The sequence below is a fragment of the Myotis myotis genome, unplaced genomic scaffold (assembly GCF_014108235.1).
Source record: "Myotis myotis isolate mMyoMyo1 unplaced genomic scaffold, mMyoMyo1.p scaffold_m19_p_9, whole genome shotgun sequence".
NCBI lineage: Eukaryota > Metazoa > Chordata > Mammalia > Chiroptera > Vespertilionidae > Myotis > Myotis myotis.
The window spans coordinates 75,649,909-75,666,564 of record NW_023416401.1 but is presented as its reverse complement, the minus strand read 5'-3'; the positions used below and the strand labels follow the sequence as shown (position 1 = coordinate 75,666,564).

Here is a 16,656-nt window from a genome sequence, read left to right as displayed (position 1 = left end):
ATGGTGGTTATTAAGCTACTAAGTTTTGGGGCAGTTCGTTATGTGGCTTAGCTCACGGATACACAGAGAGCAATTGTTTCTGAAGAGTAAACAGCAAATGTTATTTGTATTGTATTGGAGTATGCTATTGCCCACAGGAATACGCTGATTCCTAGGAATATTAAGCTTCATTTTCTAAGCAAGAGAGAACACATAAGGCAATAATAATTATATCCTTGTTTCTAATGATTGGGTATTAGAACCAAATAGTTCCAGGGTAAGACAGGCCAGTGAGACTGCTGGTGGGAATGCAGACTGGTGCAACCACTGTGGAAAACAACATAGCGTTTCCTCAAAAAATTAAAAATGGAACTTTCATTTGACCCAGTAATCCATCCCACTTCTAGGACTATATCCCAAGAAACCAGAAACACCAATCAGAAAGGATATATGCACCCCTATGTTCATAGCCACACAATTTACAATAGCTAAGATTTGGAAATAGCCTAAGTGCCCATCAGCAGATGAGTGGATTAAAAAACTGTGGTACATCTACACAATGGAATACTATGCTGCTGTAAAAAAGAAGGAATTCTTACCATTTGCAACAGCATGGATGGAATTGGAAAGCATTATGCTAAGTGAAATAAGCCAGTCGGAGACAGATAAATATCATATGATCTCACTCATATGTGGGATATAATGAACAACATAAACTGATGAACAAAAATAGAACTGGAGTCATAGAAGCATTGAACAGACTGTCCAACCTATGAGGGAAGGCGGGGGGTGATGGGTAAGAGATCAACCAAAGGACTTGTATGCATGCATATGAGCTTAACCAATGGACACAGACAGTAGGGGGGTAAGGGCATGTGCTAGGATGTGGAGTGGCTGGGGAGAGGTCAATGGGGAAAAAAGGAGACTTATGTAACACTTTAAACAATAAAGAATTAAAAAAAAAAAGATAGACCAATGAGGATAAAACCCCAGTTCTGGGGCAGATGAGTGGGGATAGGGCATCTCTAAGAGGACTGAGAACTGAGTGTGGGACAGGTCTGTTATTGGCACGCTGTACTTTCCTGTTGTAAAAATAACTTAAACAGGGCCACTTCCCAATGGGGTCAGAACTGCCTTGCCCCTCCCACCCCTCAGACCTTTAGAATGTGAAAACAGGGCACTAACCTTCGGACTGGGCCTACAACAACATTATATCTCAAACAACGTTTGCAAAAAAAATGAGGAGAAAGCAGATACTGTGACTTCGGACTGGAAATAAAGAAAATTCTTTAGAAGTAGCATCATTATGTTACCCTCCCTTCCTTCTTATTGATGTAAATGTTGCCCTTCCGTTTCTCATAAATATCCCTTGCCTTAGTCTCCTAACCACAACCCTTGGGGTTTCTCTTGTTGCCTCTCACGTTGGCCTTTTCTTTTTAGGTTAACACTGTTAAAATGATGCCCTAAGGTCCAGTTCTGCCCCGGCTTCACCTGAACAGCAACTGGGCAGCAATCGAGACACAACTACTATGACCCACATTTAAACAACAGCCAGTTGGAGGACAGCCATAGCGAGCACTTCTATGACACTTCCTGTATATGTCAGGGTCAGTCTACTAGTAAGTGCTTTGTATGTTGACCTATCGAATCCTCACAGCAATCTTATGTGGCGGCACCATTTACACTAGCTGCACGAAGGATAAAATACTCTGGAAGAAACGCAACAAATTGGAAAAAAGACCAAATAAAACTTTGAAACTCTATATAGGAGTACTGCTCTGGCCACGTAGCTCAGTTGATTAGAGCATCATCCTGATACAACAGGTGGTGGGTTTGATCCCCGGTCAGGGTGTACATAAGAAGCAACCAATGGATGCATGAATAAGTGGAACAACAAACGGATTTTTGTTCTCTCTCTCTCTCTCTGTTTCTCTCTCTCAAAACCCAAAAAATAAATAAATAAAAAGAAAAGAAACTCCATGGCTTGACCTACTGGAAAGACACAACAACACATCATGTTCTTGGATAGAAGGACAGCACCCCAACGATGTCAATTTTCCCCAAGTTAACTTTGAACACCATCACTCAAGAGTCAGTCAGGCAAACATTGCCATACTGGGCAGTTCAACGGAGGGAATTTTATCCAGGAAACAAGTGGTAAACAAAAGCCAAAAACCCAAATGGGGCATGGTGGGTGGGGGGTCACCCAGCCAGGGATGACTCAGGAGCCTGCACTGTGGGTGGGAGCTGGGCCTGGGAGAGTGGGCTGTCCCCTGGGTGTGTGTGTGTGGTGGGGGGAGGGTCTCCGCCCTTTTTCTGCAGCACAAGAGTCAGAGAATAGAATGGCAGTCAGACCTGTCTGCGCTGTTGACACTGGAATTGCTTGCTCCTCTTCTACTTCCCCTACTACATTTGTTTTATTGACATATATTTGACATTCAATATTATTATTATTATTTTTGAAGATGGCAAATTCATTTAGATGAAATTTAGCACATGGTGTAGCTCCACTTTGAATTCTGTCTTTGAATCAGTCTCTCGTTTAGCAGAATCAGTGCCTCGCTAGAGATTTCACCAAATGAGAATGTTCACCCAGACACTACTGACTGTATTTAACTACTGTGTTTTCCAATGAGGGGCGTTTTGCACCCAAGGGGGTGTTTGGCACTGTTGGAGACAATTTTGGTGGGCACAACTGTGTGTGCAGGTATACACTCCTAACCTTTAGTGGGTAGAGGCCAGGGAGACTACTCAACTTTTACAATACATGACAGTCCCCCATGTCCCCACAGCGAAGAATGATCTGGCCCAAAGTGTCCATGTGCCGAGGCGGGGAAACTGCTCTAACCTGTTGGCAAGGACACTGAGTGTGCAGGTGCTGGTGTTCAGAGCATCGCCTAAAGAGCCTCTCACAAACCCAACCTTTAAAAAAAATTTATGCAGATTTTGTATTGTGCTCATAATATAAAAATGTCACAAATTCCTCACCATCAGTCTAGGTAAAGTTCCAGCTAGAGCTTGGCTCTGTGTGTCCCTAGCACACACCCAGATCCCAGGAGGTGAAAATCCCGCTTTGAGGAGCTTAGGGCTAAAGTGAATCAGTCCCGGTAACCAATGCCCAGTGAGCCGGGGTGATGGCCAGACCAGGACCTGGCCCAGTGGTGTTATCTGCAGATGCTGGAGGCCAGTCTTCTGGTTTAGCTTATCTTTTCCTAAACACTCAATTATACTATTTTCCAGTCATCTTGACATCATAATATAACACTGATAGACTTTAAAAAGTTATTGTATATTTATTGTGAAAATCACATTCATTGTAGAATAATTAATATATAGACTCTGAAGAAAAAAAAATCCTTTATAATCTTCCATGATTAGGAAATCACTGGTGATATTTTGTGGATTCCTGAAAGTTTTATATATAAATGCAAAGTATAAGAACAGGTTTAATAATAAAATTGGGGCCATAAAAATATATCCACTTTTGTGGCTCTGCTTAAAATGTATTTCTTACTATTATATCATTAACATTTCCTCAACAATTAAATATTCTTTTGCACCATAATTGTTATTAGTCTAAATAGCCATTCCATAATTTACTCCTTTTCTTAGACATACATGGAAAGCTACTTCTAGGTTTTAAAGTACTGCAGTGCACATCATTTTCTTTTTTTTTTTTTTTTTGTTAATCCTCACCTGAGGATATTTTTTCCATTGATTTTTAGAGAGGAGTGAAAGGGGGGAGGGTAGGAAGGGGAGAGAGAAAGAGAAACATGGATTGGTTGCCTCCCGCATGCACCCAGACCGTGGCTGAGGTTGAACCTGGAATCCAGAGCAGGTAGTTAATTTGGGGAGCGATGGTCTCAAGAAGCATTAGTGAGCGGTGGGGTAGCAAGAGACAGGAGGGAGAAATGACAACCCAGCGTGAGCTGATGAGCAGGTTTCCCTGAGGGCAAGTGGGCTCAGCCCCTTGGGAGACCCCTAGTGAACCTGCCACCAGGACAGGGAGGCTGATGGTTGCCCCGGGGGTGTTAACTCCCCATGGAGCACACTGAGGAGTGTAACTCCATGGTGCCCGCAAGTCCTCAGGAGAGGTGCAGAGAGAGGATGGCTGGCCCTGCAGCCGGCTATGGGCATCGCAGAGCCGGCCTGGTGCCCGCATCGGGTGCTGTGGAGTCCACCAGGGGTGGGGTGAGGGTGTCAGAATCTCCGGGAAAGCCGAAAGGAGGATGGTGCCGTCACCCGAAGCCCACTGACCCTGTCTTCCGTTTCTTGTCAGAAGTGAGAGGAGGGATTGTAGCTGCAATACCCGTGTCAGAGGCTGAACCGTGTAGTCCTCCCTGCGGCAGCCCTGCTCAGCTGTGGACCTTCGTTTGGCTTTAGGGCATAAATTGGCTCCTGGAGAATTCCTGAGAGCTCCTTGGCAGGAGGCATTCATTGCCCGCCAGAGGCCTCGGCACCTGCTGCCCCTGTGTCAGACCACTGCTCTGATGAAATTCCAGCAGGCCGCACCAGCCTGGCCTATTCCGGATTAATCACTGTCTCCCTAGGCAGCCCTCCACCTGCCTCCCTTTTCTGGATGGTGGCTTTTGACCCAATCTCTTGCAAGTGACCCCTCTCTGGCACATTCCGGCCCGATGATCTGTGCGTGTGCCCTTTGCAGCTCCCCAGGGAATAAACAATCGGTGCTCTGTCTCATCGGCGCCTCAAAGGACTTCCTATGGCCTTGTCCTGAAATAGTCTTAGGCTTTTCTCTTTGGTAGCACTCTGAGTGTGATTAATACAAGGTTGGGATGTAGTCATTGGAACCAGCCAAAGACATGTCAGGGGTGCTCTGGGTGGCTGCATTTCCTCAAGATGTGGAAAGAAATTCATGAATCAACTGTCACTTTCAAGGCCCTCGAGTGTTACCTGAATTCTCCTCCTGGTTGTTAGCGTGACATAAGAGACCGTGTCCCGTATGCTGGCCTTTGTTGCTCCATCAGTCTCTACGCAAGGACTCCGTCTCTTTCTGTCCAGCAAATACATGGGCTGGCCCATTAGACCCAGAGAGGAATGGCTCTAGGACTCAGATTAGGTTTTACTCAAACTGCAGGTTGGAGGTTGTAGCAGAGGCGGCAGTGGGTATCGGCCATATCCCTTAGACCTTATATATTCTGTGCACTGGGGATTTCCAAATACCAGCACAGGCACCTCTTGGTCTAAGGCAGTGGTTCTCAACCTTCTGGCCCTTTAAATACAGTTCCTCATGTTGTGACCCAACCATAAAATTATTTTCGTTGCTACTTCATAACTGAAAGTTGCTACTGTTATGAATCGTAATGTAAATATCTGATATGCAGGATGGTCTTAGGTGACCCCTGTGAAAGGGTCGTTTGACCGCCAAAGGGGTCGCGACCCACAGGTTGAGAACCGCTGGACTCTAAGGGCTTTCTCCCAAGAGTCTGAAGGCTGCTCTGCACACCTACCCCTGGGCTGAAAGCGCTGGGTCATTTACTTAGACAGTGACGTTTACTCCGCTCCCTTGACATCTGGTGGGATAACTTCAGTGTGTGTTTTACAATAGTTTGCCAGCTTCCCAATGGGATAGCTGCTCACAGCGATAGCTGGCTCAATAGCACACCTTTAATTGGTCCATTTCTTCCCTGTCATACCTCCCTATTTACTACTGCTGGTCCCTTGTTTCCCAAATTAACTACTTGAACTCAATCCTTGTCTCAGGGTCTGCTTCTGGGGCGTCCCAGACTAAGAAGTTACTTATTAGAGATCTCATAATCCCGGGGTCTCTCCCTGTAACCTACTTCCCATATATAATGTGAAGATCGCTTTAACTATAAATTCAACATGTGCACTATGAAGTGAAGAGGAAAACATTGAGATAAAGGAAAACTTTTCCTCTTCCCTTCCTCTCATCTGCTCTTTGTTGCCTCCTCATGTATTTATTGAGCAAACTTTGGAGATGCAAACTCAAATCCCTAAGGATCCAGGTAGGTGATGTTTTTGTGTGAAGCAGATGTGATACAATTGGGAGTGGTGGGTCTGTGGCAAACAGTACACTTCAGAGCAAAGTCTCTTATTCTCCTTTCCCTCTTCCTTCCTTTCTTTTTTTAAAAAATATTTTTTATTGATTTTAGAGAGGAAGGGAGAGGGATAGAGCGGTAGAAACATTAATGATGAGAATCATTGATTGGCTGCCTCCTGGCGTGCCCCACACTGGGGATCAAGCCTGCATATACCCTGACTGGGAATCGAACTGTGACCTCCTGGTTCACAGGTCAACACTCAACCACTGCGATACATCAGCAAGGTATCCCTCTTCCTTTATATCATTACCACTAGGGGCCCAGTGCATGATTTTGTGCACTTTGAAAGGAACTGGGCTACAAGGCTGCGGGGTGCACAGGGCTGGGTCTCGGCCCATCCTCCGTGCCCCTGCCGGGCCCCTCCCACCATGGCCCCTGGTCCCGGCAGCCCCACTGTTGCCGCTGCTCGCACCCACTGATGGCGTGAAGCAATTGGGGCCGGCACCAGCCGTGGGTGCGAGCAGGGCCGGCGTTGCCAGTGGTTGTGAGCGGTGGCTGCTGCCCCAATTGCCCCTCAGGAGCAGGGGGAGGTGGAGAAGCCCTCAGGGGCCATGGGGCTGGCAGCTGCTGCTCACACCCACTGACAGCACCAAGTGATTGGGGCCGGTGCCGGGCCCCGTCAGTGGGTGCGAGCATCAGGCGGGACCACGGCGTGTGGGAGCAAAGAATTTTCAGTAACCGCCAGAGGCTTGCCCAGATGACAGCCACTGGCGAAGCCTTGGTCTGGCTCCCCCACTCACCTGCTCCACCATCCCACCGTGGTTGGCACCCATCATGTTCTGTGCACGCCCCCTGGTGGTGGTCACATGTCATAGCAACCAGTTCGGTTGTCCTGCTGTTCAGTCTATTTGCCTATTAGGGTTTTATACATATAGATGTTGGTCAAACAAAACCTGTCTGCAGGAGGCTGAGGTTCAAAGGCAAGCGTAAGAATTGCCTTTGTGCCAAAGGTAATTATCTGACTTTTGTTTAGGTAGAGACCGCCTTGCAGAGGTGGGTTTTTCTTTCTAGGAGACCAGACAACTGAAATAACGGGGAGGAAATATATAACAGGAATGTATAATACATGACCACTCACAAAATTCTATAACACTCTTCAAAAGTGTCACCTTGAAGCCAGGAGAGAATCATCCCCACAGCCTGGGGGAAAGTCAAATGAGAAGCCATGTATTTTTTATCATCCTCGCTTTCCTTTCTAAAATATTTACATGCTGTCATCTGAAGATAAGTCATAACAAATTCTCTCTTAGGTTTTGGCATGCTTGGCATGCTTTGCAGAGCAGTCACACTTGAAAAGGCCCTTTGAGTTGCAGCAGGGGAGGCTACAGATGGAGGAGAGAGAAATGCCCGGACGTGAGGTGCGGTGGACGAGTTCAGAAGTCCGTGGAAAATGACAGGAGGCACCCAGGGACGTGCTGCACCGAGCACCATCTGCATCGTAAATTCTCACGGAGGGCACATGTCACCTGCTCGCCTGACTCTCTTTTGGCCTCGAGTGTCAAAAAATGCTTCTCAGTGAAAATTCACGTCTGCCGGGAAGGGGGCCGTCTGCCAAGTGTCTCCCTGGGCACCTGCTGTCACTGGTGCTGGGCTTGGATGTGTAACCATTTCTTTCCAGCCACACACTGAATAGTGCGGTAAGGAAACAAGCTGTTTGTCTGTACAAGTTTCATCCTAAAAAGTCCTAAAGGGTCTCTGGGTATTGACATGGGGCTGCACCATCACCACCTCCCCTTGGATCCTGTTGGGAGACCCCCTCAGTAAACAGCATGGTGCCATTCAAATGTCAGGGGTCCTTGTTGCTGTCTCAGGCTGAATGTCAAGAGCTGATTGGCATAACCTTGTAATAAAACATCACTTTATTATTTCCCCAACGGGCCCCATCCTAGTGTCAATGTTTAGCTACTGTTCACTTTCAGAGACTCACTTTTCTATTTCATAATTGTGTTTCTGGGATCTCTTTGTTAAGTTTACGAGTGCTGAATGGTTTAAGGTGTGAGGTTTTTTTTACTTGAATTACTTAGAAAAGTTGTTCCTCCACAGTCTTGGGAAACTTGTCATTTTTTTGGTTAATCCTCACTGGAGGATATTTTTCCATTGATTTTAGAGAGAGTGGAAGGGAGGGGAAAGGGGAACCTGCAACCCAGGTAGATGCCCTTGACCAGACATGAACCCATGACCCTTCGGTTCTCGGGCTGATGTTCTAACCATTGAGCAATCGGCCAGGGTGGGAAACTTGTCATTTTTGGGAAAAACAAAACCTTAGTGTTTCAAGTGTTTTTCCTCTTTCCAAAGGGAATTCCCAGACTCACGAAGGCAAAGCTGGCTTTTTATTCTGTGGAGAATAAGTAGGTATCTAGCTGCTATAGTTGAAGAAAAGTCAGTAGTCCTTAACCAGGAGTGTGTTGGCAAATGCTGGGGGCACAAAAAAATCTCTATTTGCCAATTTCCATATCTAATTTCAAGTTACCCATGTGACGTCATCAGGAGCCAGCTCCAGCCTGGCACTGCCCCTAATGCAGACACATTTTCCTCTCCTGGCATTACATCATGGGAAATTTTGCACGCTTCTCCTTTGAGGGACTATGTTAGAAAATGGAGGAAGGATACTCTCAAGGTCCCAGAGGAGAAGAAAAAAGTTGTCCTTAGATGAACTATCAGTCATATTGGCTATAAACATCAAGAGTAGCCTGGCAAAGTGTCCATGTCGTTTCCATAGTGCTTGAGTCTGGCCAACTCCCCTTTTTGACTGTCCATTCTAAGTAGGAGCTGTATTGATTTCCTAGGGCTGCCATAACAAAGTACCACAAGGCTGGTGGCATAAACAACAGAAACATATTGTATAGCAGTTCTGGAGGCCAGAGTCCAAGGTGAAGGCGTTGGCAGGGCTTGTTTCTTCTGAGGGCTATGGAGGAAGGATCTCTTCTCTCTCTTGCTCCTGGCATTTTGTGGTTTGTTGCCAATCTTTTATGTTCCTTGGCTCGTAGAATCATCACCCCAATCTCTGCTTTCATTTTCTCATGGTGGTCTCTCTGTGTCCAAATGACCCTTTCTATACGGACACCAGTCTTATTGGATTAGGGGGCCCACCCTGCTCCAGTATGACCTCATCTTAACTAATCACATCTATAATGACCCTATTTCCAAATAGGATCACATTCTAGATACTGGGAACTAGGACTTCAACATATAAATTTTGGAGGACACAATTAAACCCATAACAGCGGGGGAGCATATGGTCTTTTATTTCTGTTTAGACTGTTGAAAGAATTCAACAGCTCAGAAAAAACGTCATCAGAGGGCTGAAAGGCCAGGACGAATACAGATGACTGCCATTTGAAGTCATTGGGATAGAAAAGAAAGGGGCTGTGCTATCAACCATCTAACAGTTAATCTCTAACTGATCCTTCAAGTTTTAAACCTTTCCAAAAGAACCTCCCTTGGAATCTAGCAGGCGGAAGATGCCTCCCCTAATTTTGGGCCCAAATCCCCCTAACACATTGGAGTGGAGCAGATGGCAGTTGGGTAGAGGCTGACAGGTTGTGATAAAGGAGGGTGCTAATGGGACCTAGTCCAAGAAGTGCCATGTGAGCATAAACCTCAAGGAGGAGAAAACATTGATTGAAGAGATAAATATGTAAAGTCAGTGAGAAACAGCAAGGTGAGAGTGGCCGAGCCCCATGATTGCAGGGCCCTAGTGGGGATCTCTACACACTCTTTGGTCAGCGTCCTGCAGCCACCTTGGGTCTAGAACATGTCTGGTTCCAGTCTGCATAAGGTCCTGCCTGAACCCATCCTGTTGCCCTCATCACTCCTCCTACATCTTTACGATAATAAACACATTCAGTTGAGCTGCCTGGGTCTCTGTTCCTGTAACTGAGAGATACAGTAGAGCATATGGCGCAGTCAGCTGTCAACCCATCCAAGGCACCACCCTGATGAGGACATGCAGTGCCATGACCTCTAGAAAATGAGTTACCTCTACTGCCCTTTTCTACACATCGTGGCCTTTTTAGAACAATATATATTATGGTCTTAGCATCTTAGGGTTACATGATACGCATCCTTTCAAACTTTAATGAGATTTTGTTAAGATGCAGATTCTGATACATCAGGTAGGGTGGGTAGGGTGGGGCTGAGATTCTAGGTTTCTCACAAAGTCCCTGGTGGGCCAGTTGCCACACTTTGAGAAGTACTGATGTGGCTATCTTGCAAAAGAAGAAAGTGAGGAATGGAGAAACTAAGTCACTAATCTGAAGTCCCACAGCCAATGAGGAACAGGTATCCCAGCTCTCAAGCTCAGTTCTCCACGTATTCATGCCAATCCTTAAACAGCAATCCCTGCCCAGAGGAAGCAAACCTCCTGTCATTCAATGTCAGCCACCTCATGAAGATGGAGATATGGACAAGCTAAGCCAGTGATGGTGAACCTGTATGAGCTCGGCGTGTCAGCATTTTGAAAAACCCTAACTTAACTCTGGTGCCGTGTCACATATAGAAATTTTTTGATATTTGCTACCATAGTAAAACAAAGACTTATATTTTTGATATTTCTTTTATATATTTAAATGCCATTTAACAAAGAAAAATCAACCAAAAAAATGAGTTCGCGTGTCAGAGGTGTCATAGGTTCGCCATCACTGGGCTAAGCAGAAAAGTCCGTCATTCTGAGCGATGATTCCATTCATGTGCTTCCTCCCATGTGGAGCTAGTGGAAGCTCTGGTTGGAAGAGAAATTGTGGCTGGAAGGATACAAAGGCCTTGATGGGCCTGGTTGTGTTCCAATAAAATGTTATTTGCAAAGATAGCTGGTAGGCTGGATTTGGCCTGTAAGCCAAGGTTAGCTGACCCATGTTCTAAGGTTGACTTACTGTTTACTATTGTTTAGGGCCCAGATGCTGTCAATTTTTGTCCAAGGAGAGCTTTAGTCCATTAAGACTAGGATTGTGTGTGAGCAAGCAACAACTTGAGGATCTAAAGTTAGATTTTTCATGCCTAAATTTACTCTAATCAAGCTGAGCTCATTTAATCAATTCTTTTTTTTTTTTTTTTTTTTTTTTTTTTTAGATTTAATAATTTGTTTATTGTAGATTTTACTAGGAATAATTTTAGGCTGAACGCTTAAAAAATGCAATCAATAACGTAATTATCACCATAAACTGAATGCTGATTCTTGAACTTCAGATGTTTCCAGGTTTTGAAGGATTCATGGTATGCACAACTCTACTCTTCTACATGTAGTTGAGGCTGTAATCCTTTTGTAACTGCCCTAATGCCTTGGCATAATCAATTCTTTTACAAATTTTATGCTGCTTCATATTCAGAAGCTTAGATTCAATAGGATTACAAAAATTGACATAGGGACAAAAGCTAAGGAATGATTTTGGAGGCCATGGTTGGCAACGAGAAGGGAAGAAAGGGGTAGCAGTTGTACTCACAACTGTAAACTTACTTTTCCCCCACTCTGTATGTTCATAGGACACGAATCAGTACCTGAGATATCTGCACTCCATACTTATTGCAGCATTATTTATAACAATCAAGACACGGAAGTAGCCTGTGTGCATTGATACAAGAGTGGATAAGAAAATGTTGATATATTCACAGTAGAATATTATTCAGCCATAAAAAAGAAGAAAAGCTGCCATTTGTGACAACATGGATGGAAGTTGAGGGCATTATGTTAAGTAAAATAAGTCAGAGAAAGACAAATACTGTATGACCTCACATGTGGAATCTGAAGAAACCAAATTCATAGAAACAAGAGAGTAGAATGCTTGTTACCAGGGGCTGTAGGGGTGGGGATGAGGGGGTTGAAAAGATGTTGGTCAAAAGGGTACACATTTCCAGTTCTATGATATGTAAGTTCTGGGTATCTAATGTCCAGCATAGTGACTATAAAAAATAAAAGAAGGCATGGCATATTGTAACTCTTAAAAAAAAAAGTAAAAGAAAAAGTAAACTTCACCTGTCCTAATTTTCTTCAATATTTTTACCTTTTTGGGCTACTGTTAAAAATAGTATTTTGTCCCTATACCTCTTTTAGTGTTATAAATGTATAAGTAATGAATTTATATATTTCCACATACAGACTGTAAATAATTTAAATATATACATAGAATAGGTGCATTTTACACTTTATAATAGTGCTGGTTTATGTATCCAAATATGGCTATGGGCATTTCATCTAGTTGAAATTTGTCAAAACCCAAGAAGCAAAATTAAAAAAAAAATTCCTAAAATGGATTTCCTAGTGCCCATATTCTACGCATCATATTCTTGCCTGGCCCCTCACTTAGGACCTAATTACTCTCACTCTACACACCATTGTTGTCATCTTTGGCCTGGGATTCCCACACGGTGGCTGAACAGAGAAGTAACCTGGGTGTCACCCTGATGGCAAATCCAATCCTGAATGAAGACCTCATGTGGCAAAATGACTACACTGCCTCGTGGGTGTGATGGCACCGACAGGGAGAGATTCTGAATTCAGCGCATTGCAAGAACATGTGAAAACACAACATTTCGGTAAGTCTTCCAGCCACAAGTCTTCCAGCTGAGGCCCAGGAACGGGGAACAGGGACAAGCATCCCCACGGGGCCACCTGAATTCCTGATCCACAGACACCACGAGCCTAGTGACACACCCTGCTTCATGCATAGAGTGTGGGGGCTGTGGGTTAAGCTTCCACATGGCCAGGGTAGGCACCAACCCTCTGGGGGGCATGGCCCAGTCCCAAGCACTTGTGTATTTACCTCATTTGCACCGGACAAAGATCCCAGGAAGAACGTATTGTTATCACCATTTTACAGGCAAGAAAACTGAGGCACAGCGAGGTCAAGTCATTTTCGGATAGACGCTTAGACACCGAGTCACACCTGGGACCTGAAGCCAGGGAGACTCTGACCCCAGAGCCTGGCAGGCTCGTCTGGGTGGCCGCTGCCCTTGGATCTCAGCAAGGGAATCCCCGCTGCCCTCTGCCTTGGTCCCATCTCCTTGGCTCTGCCTGTTCCTGGGCTAATACTGTCTGGGAGGCCATGGAGGCGTTGTGGGTTTACATCCCCCGCTGGATCCACGCGGGGTTTGCACAGACGCCCCACTGCCTGCGGGCTCTCCTGTCAGGCCCCTTCCTGTGGGCACCAGGGCAGAACAGGACCCTCCTTCTACCCTCTCCTTTTCAGGGGCCCGGCGTGCTCACTGCCTGCATCTGAAGGCGCCCCTGCCTCCTCTGGCCTTCCCCCTCCACCCTCTCTCCTCCACAGACGTCCATCTCCTTCAATAACTCTGCATGCCTAACCCTGTTTTGGGGTCCTTTTTTTTTTTGCAGAACCGGGGCTAAGCATAGGGTCACAGCCCACCTCTGCCCCTGCACTTCCCCTTCCTCCTCTATCGTCACCTCCTCTCCACCCGCGTGTTGGACCAGGGCCTCCTGTTGGCAGGACCGACGTTACCTTGTTCACACCATCCGCCATCGCCTGAAGCGTGAGCTCCCGGGGCCCGTCCACCGTCTTCCCGTTGTCTGTGGGGCCCCAGCTGGCGCTGTAGATGTCGATCAGCTGGGGCATGTGGCTGATGGAGGAGGCCTCAATGATGTCCGTCATGAACGGCTGGTCCAGCATCCGAATACCTGTGGACACGGTGGGCAGGGAAACACGGGGTTTTGGTCCCCAGTTCCCAGGAGACACGTGGAAGGAAGGCTCAGGTCTCGGGTGCGGCTGGAGGGTCCTCCATCCTGGGTGCCCTGGGGACGCTGCGGAATCCGGAGCCCAACCTGGGTGTGGTGTGTGGGCTACACCTTCAGAGGATCAAGCGGGAGGCATAGACGGGCCCACCCACCCTTTTGGGACCCCACCTTCACCTTTCCTTATGCAACTATTTGAGGACGATCTTATTCCCCTAGCAAACTTAGCTACAGTTCCCAAAGGGGAGAGCCCACCTTGGTTGAGGACATTCCTGTCTCTAAGTGGAAGGCCAGCCTCTGAGACTGGGTGTTGACTGGGGCCAAGCCTCAGAGGAGAAATAAAGTTACTGTGCACGACAGTGAGGGGGAGGCAATAGATATTAGATATTGCAGAAGAAATCCCAGAGGACAGAGGGCAGAGGGCAGAGGGCAGAGGGCAGAGGGCAGGAGGGGCAGGGAGAGTGTAGGTAAGTGCAGGGTCAGGAAAAGAGGAACTCTCGGTCTCATTGCATCTGAGAAGGGCCTTTGGGAAGGACAAATGTTGCGTGGCTTATTCTAAAATACACTAGGAATGGGGTGCGTGTACAACCCCCTCCTCTTTCTCCTCTACGGCTTCTTTGTAAAGTTGGCATTACTCTCTGATGCCTGTGGGAGCGACTCCTTGCTGGGCAGCTGAAAAGGAGCAGCCTGCTGCAGTCCTGGACTGTGTGTGTGTGTATGTATGTGTGTGTATGTATGTATGTCTATGTGTGTGTATGTGCTTATGTATGTGTGTATGTATGTGTATGTGTGTACGTGTGTGTGTGTGTGTGTGTGTGTGTGTGTGTTTGTAAACCTGAACAGGGCGGAGGCACACGGAAACGGGGCACGCCTGTGCCACCTGTGGTTCACGTCACCCTCTGGAGGTCCGTAGAAAGCCTTTCCAGGGTTAACTCAGCTGCAGCCAACAGGATGGGCTTTCTGTCCCTCCATCACTAATCTCCAAACATTGCCCTTTGGGGCCATATTGTTCTCTGCTTGATACACTGTTTTGTGGCAAGGAGCCTAGAATTTTAGTCCCCTGACCTAAGTCTTTCTGTCCACGGGAATTTTGAAATGAAGAGGCTGGGCTGCACACAGTGAAAGCTTGGATGCGGACACTCCTTACTCATCCCCCATGACCAAAGGACATCATTGCGCAAGCATCACTCTCACATGGCACGCAACCCAGTTTAAATAAGGACAACTATGGTTCTTGCAGGACGCGTGAAACGGACATAAAATTGTCTTCTCTCTTAAGGGCCTCTCTTTCCTCCTCAACATCCCATAGCCACCCTTGTGCCTGCATAGCAGCTTCCCCCAGTGCTCACCCTCCTCCTGACTACCCTCCGCGTTCAGCAGGCATTTCCCCGGAAGCCTTCCTGGACCCAGCTCTCCGGGTTTTCCATTAGCACCACACTTTCAGCCTCCCAGGACAAGTGTTTGTGTGCTTCATTCGCCACCAGAGGGCAAGGTCTTTGAGTACAGGGCATGTGTCTATTTTGTTCACGTCTGTGTCGCAGGGCATCAGCATGGCGCTTGGAGTTTATCTTAAGCTTGATAAATATTTGGTGAATAAATGCATAGGATTATTACTTTATGTAGTCCATTTTCTCCCTAACAGAAATAACAGGTCCAGAAGAACAAATAATAACAGGTTCAGATTTTCCATCCTCTGCCATTAACTTACAAATCAACACACCATTTTTGCCAACAAATATCCAATTATGAGTTAATATCCTTTTCTCCTGGAGGAAGCTCATCCAAAATAAGCATGGTTTGAACTTTCTGAGAGCTAAGTTTTATGGTTCATTTTATAAAAGAGAGAAAATTGAAAACAATCTTTTGTTTTTGGTCCATCTACGTTTTACTTATTTAAAAAATTTGTTCAACAAAGGTGGCCCACAGGTCACAGAATAAACCAAATAGTGCAGCTGCTTCTTGTAAGAAGTCATGCCCACTTTGTGGATGGGGAAACATCGCAGAGAGGTTGGTATTCTTTTTCTTGCAAGAAGAAAACTCAGATGGTCTTGAATTTGTCCAGTGCCCAGATGCCAGGACTGAACAGCCACCTTAACTGGAAGGTGAGAGAAATTTGAACTTGGCCAGCGTAGGTCTGGACTGTCCCACCACATGCCAGCCAATGGCAGCACTAGATTTTGTCATACAGCCAGTGCCTGGTGCATTCAGCCGTGTCCTATACCCTCTCTATTTGCAGTTCTCATCCCCCTGCCTCTCTCCCTCTTCATTCCCTCCCTGGCTCCCTGTTTACGGTACAGACATCAAGCTGGTGTGCATTAATCTTCTGACTGTTTCAGCATCGAGGGAAGCAAGGGCGCCAGAGACTGAAAGCAAAGCACTCATTCATATTCAGGGGCCAGGCGCCCGACATTCTTTTAATCTCGTTAAGCTCTGGAAGAATGAGGCATGCATTAATTGAATGAGACACAGCATTAATTTTTGCAAGCGACTGCACCATTAGCAGCCAAGAGAGGCTCAGGGTGACCCAAGGGTTTTTCTGGAGGGCCTCTTTTCTGGCTCTGGGTGCTCTAGGAGCTACAGGAGGATATATAGAGAGAGGACACAAGAAGGCATGAGAGTGAGAGGCAGAGCAGAGAGGGAAGACCGGGGTGCTAGGACTCAGTGTCTTCACATTTGTACAAATGCTTTCCTGGCTGATGTAATTCAATGGTGAGGAGACACAGTGCACATCAAGCATCTATTCCCTCCCCTAACCGCCCCGCCAGGCCTGATCACCACATTAACGATCAGTAGTGGCTCTACATCCCTACTTTTAGGTTCTGAGCTTCATGCCTGTCTGTACAACTTGCAGTGCTGCTAGCCTCTAGGGCAGCAATTTTTATTTTTAACTGGTGTGTGCCGTAAGACACATGT

At 46.4% G+C, this 16,656-nt stretch overlaps 1 protein-coding gene across 1 annotated transcript in view; it reads right to left on the bottom strand.

Moving 5' to 3' along the window:
• The window catches only part of PCSK2 (proprotein convertase subtilisin/kexin type 2), a 256,223-nt gene that overhangs the window by 22,340 nt on the left and 217,227 nt on the right, over positions 1 to 16,656 (bottom strand). Inside the window, exon 8 of the mRNA XM_036323746.1 lies at positions 13,514 to 13,689. Coding sequence (XP_036179639.1) covers positions 13,514 to 13,689 — 176 coding nt within the window. The remainder of the gene's footprint in view (positions 1 to 13,513; positions 13,690 to 16,656) is intronic.